Source organism: Chrysochloris asiatica, unplaced genomic scaffold (assembly GCF_000296735.1).
Source record: "Chrysochloris asiatica unplaced genomic scaffold, ChrAsi1.0 scaffold00029, whole genome shotgun sequence".
NCBI lineage: Eukaryota > Metazoa > Chordata > Mammalia > Afrosoricida > Chrysochloridae > Chrysochloris > Chrysochloris asiatica.
The window spans coordinates 4,146,943-4,158,906 of NW_006408547.1; the positions used below are offsets into that span (position 1 = coordinate 4,146,943).

The following is an 11,964-nucleotide window of genomic DNA, read 5'->3' on the forward strand; positions in this document are numbered from 1 at the left end:
CCTAAAAGTGTCCCTTCTGTTTCTGTTTCTGTTAAGGTTAACCTCTGAATACGAAAAATGGGAGTATAGGCCTCAATTCCAAAGAAAAGCTCTGTAGGGCAAAATTCTGTCTGACTGGTCTCTGTGTAGGTACACTCCTATGATATAAAATAAAATGATGTTTTACTGTAATACAGCTTGGCCAATGTATGAACCAGATTATGGGTAAAACAAAACAAAACAAAAAAAACCTTTGAATGAATCCTTAAATTATTATACCATTTTAGAGTATGAATTATTCAAATCGCTGCATCAGATTGTCTGTAAAATTACTTTGTTTTTGTTTTTATCCTGTATTTATGTTTAATAAACTGAAAACAACCTGGAATTCTAAGAGCATGTAGGTTATGTTACATATATGTAATGCGTTTATGAAGCCAACATGAAAGTCATGCAGAGAAAAACTGAATACAGACGTGTGTTAGGTAAAAACATGAATTCTAACCAGGCTTATATGTGAATATATAAAGAAATGAATGGTTGCTTTTTTGTGAAATGTAGCTTTTGATTGTAGAATTGTCTTATTTTGATTCCAGGTACACCAGCAGCTGCTAGTATGGAAAAGTATAGCCTGATCTAGCGAACGAGCCCCACCTTATTCAACCACTGGGGAAAGCAGTTTAGAAGTGATTTCTCTATAACATACTCTTCAAGGGACCCATTTCAGTCAAGGGCTACCCGGAACAGAGACAAGACAATACCCCCCACCTCCACAGGTGCCCACAGGATTGAATATGGATGGACAAGCTGCAGAATATTACTGGGCACATACGCCTTCCTCTGCCTTGGACTTGTTAAATAGGAAAAACTCAAATTATTCCTACTGAGATGTTGTTGTTAGGTGCCACAAAGTTGGTTCTGAATCATGGAGATCTTGTGTGGGGTTTCCAAGGAACAAATGGTGAGTTTGAATCGCTGCCCTTACTGTTTAGACAGACTTTGCGGTCCAGCGCATTGACCCACAGTGCCACACCAACATAACCCAACCAAAATGATAAATTTAATAACCACGATTTTTGCTAACCATCATCCTAATTGGGCAGATAATCAGGCTCTGTTGACCCTGCTTCTGACCAGCGACGAAAGAAGGCTGGTCTGAGATAAGGCATGGAACGAAGCAGCACTCATCCATGGAAAAAAACCCGAATGGGACCCTGGCTCCAGTAAGGGCAATTTGCCTAACTGACCCAAATTAGAATCTAAGTGACTAGGCTTGTTGCAGCTGGAACACTGTAAAAGGTGCATTCTCAGAGGTCTGAAGAAGGGAGTTACTAAACGGGCAGTTCAGCAAAAGCCAACTGAGGACTCCTCTGAACTCTTCGAATGAATCTACCAGGCTTACTGTAAGTACACAGACCTTGATCCCGAGAACTCAGCAAATATCCTAATGGTTAACATGACTTTTATCTCCCACAGCAACCCATGTATTAGAAAGAAACTGAAGAAATTCGACAAGGCAACTGGCATGAATCCATCCCAGCGGGTTGACATCGCCTTGGAGGTATATAACAGCCGAGAGCACAAGAAGTCTCAGGCTGTTACCGTCTTCCTAAAGACCACTAGAGGTAAGTCTGTGGGGCCCCAGGGAAGACTTCTGACACGAAGAGGGCCTTAAGCAAGACCAATGTGCTTATTGTTTAAAAAAAAAAAAAAATTTGGACTATAAATTTCAAAAGGTAGCTCAAGAAGACAAAGTCAAGTATTTTAATGAAATCTGCAAAGATCTGGAGTTATAAAATCCAACATTTCTTAAGCTGAAAGAAATGAAAAAAAAAAAATCATCCCTCTATTAGAAATATTTAAGGATAGACACTTGACTGCAAGGTCAGTTTGAACCACATGTTGGAGGTTCAAACTCAACCAGCTGCTCCTTGGAAACCCTATATAGGGTTGCTACGAGCTGGAACCAACTTGACAGTACTCTAACAACATGGACATAATACTGAATGATTCAGAAAACATCGAAGGAAGACAGAGTCATTGTACCAAAAAGAAATGGTCCATGTTCAAGCATTTCAAGAGGTAGCATATGATCTGGAACCAACTGATACTGAAAGAAGAATTCTAAACTGCACTGAAGGCATTGACAAAAAAGCCAGATTCCAGGGATTTACAGAAAACAAATTGAAATCTTTTAACAAATTAATGCTGCACTGGAGGTGCTCACCTGTCAAACCAATTGGAAGAGATCCATATTTGTAATTGCAAGAGTACATCAAAAGGGAACTGTCAGAAATGCAAACCAAATTCAGAAGAGGATGTGGAACTCCGCTTATCATTGCTGACATCTGATGGATCTTGGCTGAAAGCAGAGCATACAGCAAAGGTGTTTACTTGTGCTTTATTGTCTATGTAAAGGCTTTTGATTGTGTGGATCATGGCAAAGTATGAATAACACGGCAAAGAATGGATATTACAGAACACTTCGTTATGCTTATTAGGAATCTGTACCTAGACCAAGAGGCAGTTTTAAAAGAACAACAGGCTACTGAATGGTTTCAAATCAGGAAAGATGTATGCTAGGATGGTATTCTTTCATCATATTTATTCAATCTGTATGCTGAGCAGATAATCTGAGAAGATGGATTATATGAAGTAGAACATGGTTTCAGGATTAGAGGAAAATTTACTAACAACCCGCGATATACAGATGATATAGTATTTTCTGCTGGAAGCAAAGAGAACGTAAGATGCTAATGCAAATCAAAGACCGCAGCCTTCAAAATGGATTACTCCTTAAATGTAAAGAAAACAAAAATCCTCACAACTGGGACAATGAATAACATTATGGTAAGTAGAGGAAGACTGAAGTTGTCAAAGACTAAATTTTGCTTGGAACCACAGTCAACATTCTTGGAAGTAGCATTCAATAATAATGATTATAATAATCAAAGGACTTATTTCATTAGGCAAATCTTCTGCAAAAGACCTCTTTAAAGTGTTGAAGTGCATAGATATCAGCTAGAAGACTAAAGTGTGCCTGACCCAAGTCATGGTAATTTCAGTTGCTTCACATGCATGTGAAAGTTGGACAATGAATAATGAAGACCATAGAATTATGGTGTTGCATTTGAATTACGATGTTGGACAAGAAAGAATTTAAAAAGAACCAGGAACTGACAGAAGAACAAATACGTCTTAAAAGAATAACAGCTAGAATGTTCCTTAGAACTCAGTATACTTCTGACCTATCCCTGGAAAACATGATGCTTGGTAAAAGGCAGGGCCGGAGGGTCAGTGAAAAAGAGAAAGAATCCAAGGAAATGCACTGACAGTAAAGGACTCAAAATGTAACAATTATGAAGGTGGCACGGGACCAGGCAGTGTTTCGTTCTGTTGTGTAGGTAGTCTCTCGGAGGCAGAGCCAACTTGTCAGCACCTAACAACAACAAGATGTTTAGTTACAGTGAGTCAGGATTGACTCTTCAGTAAGTGTCAGTACCTGCCTACGAGGCTGAAATGGTTATTAACCAAACCCTTTCAGAGGAGCCTCTTAAGAACTGGTGAACTATTTCCAAAAGATCAGACACGGTAAAGCTTACAGAGCACAGTTTTATTTTGATGCATATGTGTTGCTATGAGTTGACAGCAATGGTAAATGTTTTAAGTTAATAATAATGTATTACTACTGGTTCATTAGTTATGATACATATGCCATACTTAGTCAACATGCTACCTGTGTGAGGGGTATATGGGAACACTGCACTATCTTAGCAACTTTTCCATAAAATCATTTTAAAATACAAGTTAATTTAAAAAATTAAATCCTCAAATTTATGACAGAATAAGGAGTTCTGGTAGCATAGTGGTTATGAGTTTGGCTGCTAACCTCAGGGTGAGCAGTTCAAACCTACCAGCCATTCCATGGGAGAAAGATGAGGCTTTCTGCTCCTGTAAAGATCTACAGACTCGGTAACCCTATACAGGGTAGCTATGAGTCGGAACCAACTCCATGGCACATAACCACCACCACCACCACCACCATATGACAGAATAATTTAATTGACTAACACATTTTACACTTTTTCTACTGTTTTACAGAAGAATAGTGACTGACGGACACCCATGGACAGTTGACCACACTCTGCCCATGCAATTGCATTCATTTCTTACCAAAATATGATCATCTGTACCAGTTGTACTTATTATTTTAATTATGTCTTTTTAATTATTTTGAAATCACAAGTAAAATTGCAAAGAGGTGATTGTCATTTTCTGAAAAATAAGTTGATTTATTTGAAAAAGTCAAATTACTACAACTTCTTTGAATTTTGTATACAAGATTCAAAGAAAATGTTTTAACAATCAGGAAGGAATCTGTACTCAGATTCAGCCCCTTAATTTCCGTTCTACTTAAAGCTCTAAAATTAGATATCATAGCTCATGGGTGTGACTTCTGAAGGAATTCAAATCACTTCACCCATAATGAAAGAAACACACTTTGAGGCTATCTCTAAGCACCCATAAAGGAGTATATATTTAATGTAAAATAAAATCTTTAAGGAGGATGTACTATTTTTTTCATTATTGTCATTTTATTGACTTTTTATTAGCTTATGTTTTCAGTTGACTACTTACTACTGATCACAATTGATTAATAGAGGCATTCTGCTGAAAATATTTATTTTTATCTTTCTCGCCTTAATACTTCATTGTACAGTTTTTGCTGTCTTTAATTGGTAAATTCAGGCTCCTCTTTTGCACTATTTTATAATGAACCCATTGTGCAATTCTGACACTTTCTGTCCCTGGTGGACTCCCTAATTATACTGTGCTGCTTATCAAGAAGCAAATTAGTTAAATTGCCTTCTAAAATGAAACTTACAAAGCACTATGTGAAAGGTGAAGGAAAAAAATCTCCAAGAACACAAGCTCTAAAATGCTGGTGGTGTTTGTTTCGGCTACTGTTGTCGTTTTGTTTTAATTTACTGTCTGAGAAAACAGTATTCTTTTCTACACAGTAAGTGATTCTGTTTTCAAAGAACTCTAAGTAGAAAGGAAGATGATGTTGTTCAGAACCATCCAGTCAGTTCCAACTCAAAGTAACCCTGCAAATCTTTGTGAGAGCATGCACAACCTCATCAGAGGTCTGAATAAATGTATTTTGTGGCTTTTATGTAACAAATTCGGCACTAGATGGATTATACTAGATGTGATCTGTTTCTTATTTTATACTGGAAGCAAGATCACTGAGACATACTTTAAACAGAATCTATCTTTCTCAACGATGGTGGAAAAGTTGTTTCCTTCCACATCAATAGAAAACTCATTCTAATCAAAGTTTAATAGTACAACGCTGCCAGAATTTTCTAAGGAATAGAACAGCACATACTTTAAAAGGTTGGCTTCCAATGGGTTTATTCCTGGTTGACCTCTCCTACAAAGAATTTGCATTTCTACCCCAAATATTGGCATCCTGGTGTGGTGCTGTGGGTTAATATGCCAGACTGCAAAGCTGTTTGAACTGCAAGGTCAGCGGTTCAAGCTCAACCAGCTGCTCCTTGGAAATCCTATACAGGGTCGCTATGGGTCAGAACTGACTCAACAGCCCTTAACAACAACAAACCCCAAATGTAATAAATGAAATTCAAAAGTTATTTATAAATCTACCTGGGAAAACTTAAGTTCCTTTAAAAGTTAGTATGGGTAAGTCTGTAATATGCTTTGGAGGAATAATTCAAAAAATAGGACAATTATAAAAATATACTTGAGAAGCAAATCTAGGGAAGTCAAAATGGATGCAAACTATCCCTTGGGAGTGTAAAACTAGTAGATTCAAAATCTGTGCTTCTTAGGATCAAGCAATGTGCATGTTTAAAAGTCGAAGGATTTGCAGCATCCGCATAGGTTCGGCTGGACCTTTTATATTTCTGTTATGATCGTGTTGTTACCAGAAATACAAGCTGGCAAGTAGACAAGAGACCAAAGGGGAAATCAACAGGAAAAGAATGGCAAGGGCTGGCTAAATTTCTACTTGAGACCTCAGCATTCACCAAGATTTTCTAATTAGGTAAGGGGCCTGCCTAAAGTGTGAGGTAGAAAGAAACAGTGGTGAGTGGTGTAGGAGTGAAGTGGAAGGTCCCAGGAAATGAGGTCTCAAGAAACAAAAGTTCTTTAGTTGTTTTTTTCCATTTTTTGCTTCCCACCAGGAGCCCTGGGAGCGTAGTGGGTTATGTTGTGTGACTATCTGCAAGGTCAGCAGTTGTAAAACAAGATCTCAGAGGAAGAAAGAAGAGGCTTTTCGCTCCCTTACAGATTTACAGACTAGAAAACCCTATATGGGGTCCCTATGAGTCCTAATCAACCCCATGGCACACCGCCACCACTGCCACCACCGTCAGCAGCAACATTAAACTTAAGACTAAAAGTACCACATAAGAAATCAAGTTGGCAAATGAGTTGGACAGCGTAACAGAAATCCCCTATACCCCAGGAAGGTTATGGTTTTGAGAATGCTTCAGAGTTTGGCTAACACAAAATGTAGATATTATCCAGTAATCTTTTAGGAATATAAGATGGAAAGCTGAATGCATTAACACCCAAATTGAATCAAGTCTTTTAAAGCTTGCTGATCTTATCCCTAAACTATCTTTTGCTTTATTTGTGCTTCATCTTTGAAGTACATAAAATTATATTTTATTTCCCTCATTTCTTAGGGCTAAGGAGCTGACAGTGTTGTGGTTATGAGTCGGGCTGGTAACCTCAAGGTCAGCAGTTCAAAACTACCAGCAGTTCTGCAGGAGAAAGATGAGGCTTTCTGCTCCTATAAAGATTTACAGCCTCAGAAACCAGGGACAGCATGGCTATGACTTGGACCCGACTCCATGGCATACCACCAACACAATCACCTTTTAAGGTTACCTATACAGTCCTGGTATGGCACTGTAAGGTAAGCATTGGACTACTAACTAAAGGTTTGGCAGTTCAAACCCACCAGCCCTTCCTTGGAAACCCTATACAGGCTCGCTGTGAGTTAGAAGCAACGTGAAGGTGCTTATCACCACCAACAACTATTCTATTGCTAAAATCATAATTTTAGAATATACTTATATTTCCTAATGTATTCTAACACAATTTCAAATTTTCTGTGTGAAGAACATATAAAACATTCATTTTCAAAAACTGAAGTTAATTATGTACATACACCATGGCAGATCTGAATGCTCTCTGTATGTAGCAACAGTAGTGTTCTGGCCTTTGGATCCCTTTCTCAGAACTCGTCATCACTCCCAAAGAGCTGCAGTTTGCCTCACCACTACACACTGCCTCCCTCTACCTGAATACTGTACTGTCATCGTATTTTCTACTTTCTTCTGGTGCTACTTCTGAGTCATCCCCTTGGTAATGTCACCTAGTGACTGCTGGATTTCCACACAAAGGTCTGTGTAACCCTCAAATTATTCCACAAATAAATCTGCATCTTTTCTAGATTCTATAACCCTCTTCTGTTCACTGTATACATTAATGTCACCATCCTCTGTGGCTCAGAATTGAAATGTCTGTCTCATCTATTCTATGCTCTCTGCCTTACTCCTCATACTTAACCACTTACCAAAATCTGCGGATTCTCTCTCTGCAAGGATTCACGTTTACAATCTCATCAGATTTTAAACTCTAAAATAACAACCATTATGTGTGTCTGCTTTTAATCACTGAGGTTAGGAACTATCTCACAATACCTGGCACAAGAAAATATCCAATACTTCTTTGTTGACTGAAGTTCTTTATTACTGTAACTCAAGAAAATAATCTTACTTGGTTATATTTTATCAGATAAGCATAATTACACACAAGAACATATTTTTAGTGTTCCTTTTCTAATCACTGATCCCTGACCTAACTTTCATTTTATATAGCCCATGTTTTCCTTCTAATTCTGCTAACCCTCTACTCCAACACACACAACACACGTATATTTTTAATAAGTTTTCAAATTAATTGCTACTATAAAAAATTATTTTTTTGAAGCAACATGCAATTGCCTTGTTTTTTCAACACCTAGACTTTCCTCAAAATAAAATGGAGAATTGGCAAGACTTAGGTGAGTTTGATCAAATGTACATAGTCAAAATATTTCAGGCCCAAAATTTTACACAACTCTTTGGTTTCAGCCATCTACTTAATTGACAAAATTGACCATAATATAAGAAGTTTATTTTATCTCAGCCTTGCTGATACATCTATAATCTAAAGTAGCATTTTGGAACAGAATAAATCCTTATACATATTTATATGGCTCTGGCTTTTCCAGAGTTTTCAGTAAAAGTTTGCATAATGTAACTCATACATGAATGACTAAGAAAAGTATGAAAATGCAATTCGATCAACAGTTATTTGTTTTTGTTGTTGTAAAGTACGGTCGAATAGGTTTTGACTCATAGCGACTCTGTATGGGGGTTCTGAGGCTTTAAATTTTTGGTGGCAGCTGAGAGTCTCATCTTTCTCCTGTGGATTGGCTGGTAGACTTGAACCACAGGCCTTGGGGTTCCAAGTCCAGTGCTTATCATATGAAGCCATAGCTGCCACATTCTGGAGGAAAACAAAACTGCCACAGAACATGTTTGGACCACCAAATAATAAGTTATGGTCTCATAAGCAATTATGAGAGATAGAAATAAATACAGATTGATAGGTGAGGCAAACTACGGTAAATGATGAAACAGAGGAGCATTAAAGTGTTTCTTTCTAAGCTCCCCTCATCTCCCTCTTTTCCTCTTGTTCTGTCTCATGCATCTTAGACAGCAGCATTGTTGGGTGCTGTTGGGTTGATTCTGACACACAGCGATCTCACAGAGTAGAACTGCCTCCCAGGCTTCCCTTGGCTGTAAACTTTATGGAAGCAGACCTGCAGGTCTTTCTCACTCAGAGACATTGGCTGGGTTCAAACTGCTACCTTTTAGGACAGCAGCTGAGTGCCTACACTGTTGTATTACCAGGGCTCCTTAGATATCAGTACATCATCAAAATCTCCCTTCCATACTGCTCTTTCCCTTTGACTTACTCATCAGTCAAAACCTCCTCCCACCTGCATCCATGCAGATGAAGATAATTAGAGAAAAACATGTAGCTTTGCCGGTTGTTGTTATTGTTGCTGTTGTTAAGTGCATCGAGCCAGTTCCTACTCAGAGTGGCCCTGTATATGGTTTCCAACAAGCAGCTGTTGAGTTTGAACCACCGACCTTGTGGTCTGAACTTATCCTACACAGTGCCACACCAGGTCTCCAGCGTCACTAGTAGACCTCACCTTAAAAATACTAACCACAAGTCCTATCACACTCTTTTACAATAGTCCCTGGAGATTATTTTACACCTTGTTTCTTCTCAAAACTCCAGTTCTCTCAACTCTTTTACTTTCAGCAGATGGCTCTACATCTGATTTCACTTAGAAAAAAAATGAAACTCTTAGAAAAGAAGTATGCATTATCATCATCCTATCTTCCAACTACCTGCACTTATACTCATACACGCTGTCTACCAGCTGTGGCCCTGTAGGTTAAGCACTGGACCACTAACCTCAGAAACCTGATACAGGGTCGCTATGAGTCAGAAGACATCACAACCTTCCTGTTAATTTCCTTCAATGTCCAAACTTTTATATAAGGCCATGTCCTTCTCATATTCCATATCAACTGTCCTTTCCATTAGCATCAAGTTTTCTAAAGGTACCAAAACATCCCCATCAGCATTCAAACATGCAGTAATATAACATCTTAAAAAACAATTCCTCTGAGTCCATATCCCCATATCAGCAACCACTCCATTTCTCTCTGTCCTCTACAACAAAAATCCTTGAAAGATGTTTCTTGAAAATCTTCAGTTCATTTCCGTACTTCACATTGTAAGCAATGACAGCCATACTTTGGACATTAGTGACCTACACACAGCAAAGATCGATTTTATGTGAAATATAAACTGTATACAACAAAGGTACATTTTAAAGAACAATGCTAAAATTAATGCCTGTGAATCCACCACTCAAACTAACAGGTAGAGCATTATCCATCAGTTCCCAAGGACCAGTGTCACATCCTACTATTTTTATTTCAAAATAATATGTGGTTTGATGTTACCTGTTTTCAAGTTTTACATGAATGGGATTATACTGTACATATTCCTATGGGATTTGATTTTTCTCACAGACGATCATGTTTTGAGAGTGCTCCATATTGAATGCATGAATGTAATTCATTCTTTTTAATATTAAGGGATATACTTTTATAAAATTATACTAGACTTATTTATTCATTCTACTATGTCAAGGACTTCATCTCTCTTGGATCAACCACCAACACTCATGGAAGCAGCAGTCAAGAAATCAAATGACATGTTCCATTAGGCAAATCTGCTGTAAAAGGCCTTTATAAAGTGTTGAACAGCAAAGATGTCAGCTTGAGGACTAAGGTGCGCCTGACTCAAGCCATGGTATTTTCAATAGCCTCATATGCATGTGAAAGTTAGACAGTGAATAAGGAAGGCCACAGAAGAATTGATGCTTTTGAGTTATGGTGTTGGAGGAGAATAGTGAACGTATATGGGCTACCCAAAGAACAAACAGATCTGTGTTGGAAGAAGCGCAGCCAGAAGGCTCCTTGGAGGCCAGGATGACCAAACTTCATCTCTCAGGGGGGACCAGTTTCTGGAGAAGGATATCATGTTTGGTAAGGTGGAGGATCAGAGAAAAAGAGGAAGACTCCTAGCGAGATGGATTGGCAAAGTAGCACTATCAGTGGGTTCAAGCGTGGTCAAGGATCAAGCAGTGTTTCATTCTACTGTGCATAAGGTTGCTATGAGTCGGTACCAACTAGACGGCTCCTAACAACAACAACAACAAATCTCAACAATGTTGTTGTTAAGTGCCGTTGTGTCGATTCCGACCCATAGCGACCCCGAACAGGGTTTCTGAGGCTGTAAATCTTTACAGGAGCAGAAAGCCTCATCTTTCTCCTGTGGAGCAGCTGATAGTTTTGAACTGTTGACCCTGAGATTCAGAGCCCGGTTTGTAACCACTACGCTACAAAAGCTCACTAGACTATAAATTTCTAGTGTTTTATTTTTCAAGTCTAGGAATTATCTTTGGTTCAATCTAATATCTTTTTAGTTGTATTTCCATTCCTCACTTTTATTTCAATAAATATTCCAGATACTTAATTTATAGTCTGTGCTTTATTATTCTCAAGTTTTGTTCATTTTAATCTATTTATTGTTTCACCTGTCAAGGTAGCCCATTCCTTTTTGTATTTAGCAATTTTCTTTCTTCTGAACACAATTTCATTCAACATCAGCATTTAGAAGACAGATAATTTGCCATGCATCTGTGAAGAGGAGGTGAGGTAGAAAAGATTTATTGTTGAGAACTGCCGTCGAGTCAGTTCCGACTCATAGCAACCCTATATCGGGTTTCCGAGGAGCAGCTGGTGGATTTGAACTGCAGACCTTGTCATTAACAGTCTGGTGCTGATTTTATGGTGCTGATTCTATAGTGCCACACCAGTAGTCAGAAGAAGACATGGAGGCAGGTGAATTCTAGTTCACTCTAATTCTAAGGGTTTTGACCTTGTAGATCCAATCTCCACTGAACGTTTTCCAAAAGAGATCTGACTAGGAAAAGTCCAAGGACTTTACATCAGCCAGTGAGCCTCGCAAAGCCAAGAAGATGATTGCTGAAGCACACTTGATTTAACAAATGCCAACTTCAGTGCTCTGGGTTCTAGCCTTCATTTAGTCCCTGGCCTGAGTGTTATTTACTTTATTGATAGCTTTTGAAGATTTATAAAGTTTTAAAAACCTTATATCTAGCATTTTAAATTGTTTCCTGCAGAGGATCAGATGAGGCAAATTGTTCACCATTTGCATATATGTTGTTGTTGTTGTTGTTAAGTGCTGTCGAGTCGGTTCCGACCCATAGCGACCCTGTTCAGGGTTTCC

General features: G+C 38.4%; 2 protein-coding genes across 2 annotated transcripts in view; one reads left to right on the forward strand and one right to left on the reverse strand.

The window, feature by feature from the left end:
* The window catches only part of LOC102830049 (fibroblast growth factor 14-like), a 978,820-nt gene that overhangs the window by 842,240 nt on the left and 124,616 nt on the right, over positions 1-11,964 (reverse strand). The gene's annotated exons all lie outside the window — the stretch shown is intronic.
* Positions 1,436-11,964, forward strand: part of LOC102817350 (translation initiation factor eIF-2B subunit delta-like) — an 11,470-nt gene continuing 941 nt past the window's right edge. The window contains exon 1 of the mRNA XM_006851531.1: positions 1,436-1,604. Within this exon, the coding sequence (XP_006851594.1) occupies positions 1,436-1,604 (169 nt within the window). The remainder of the gene's footprint in view (positions 1,605-11,964) is intronic.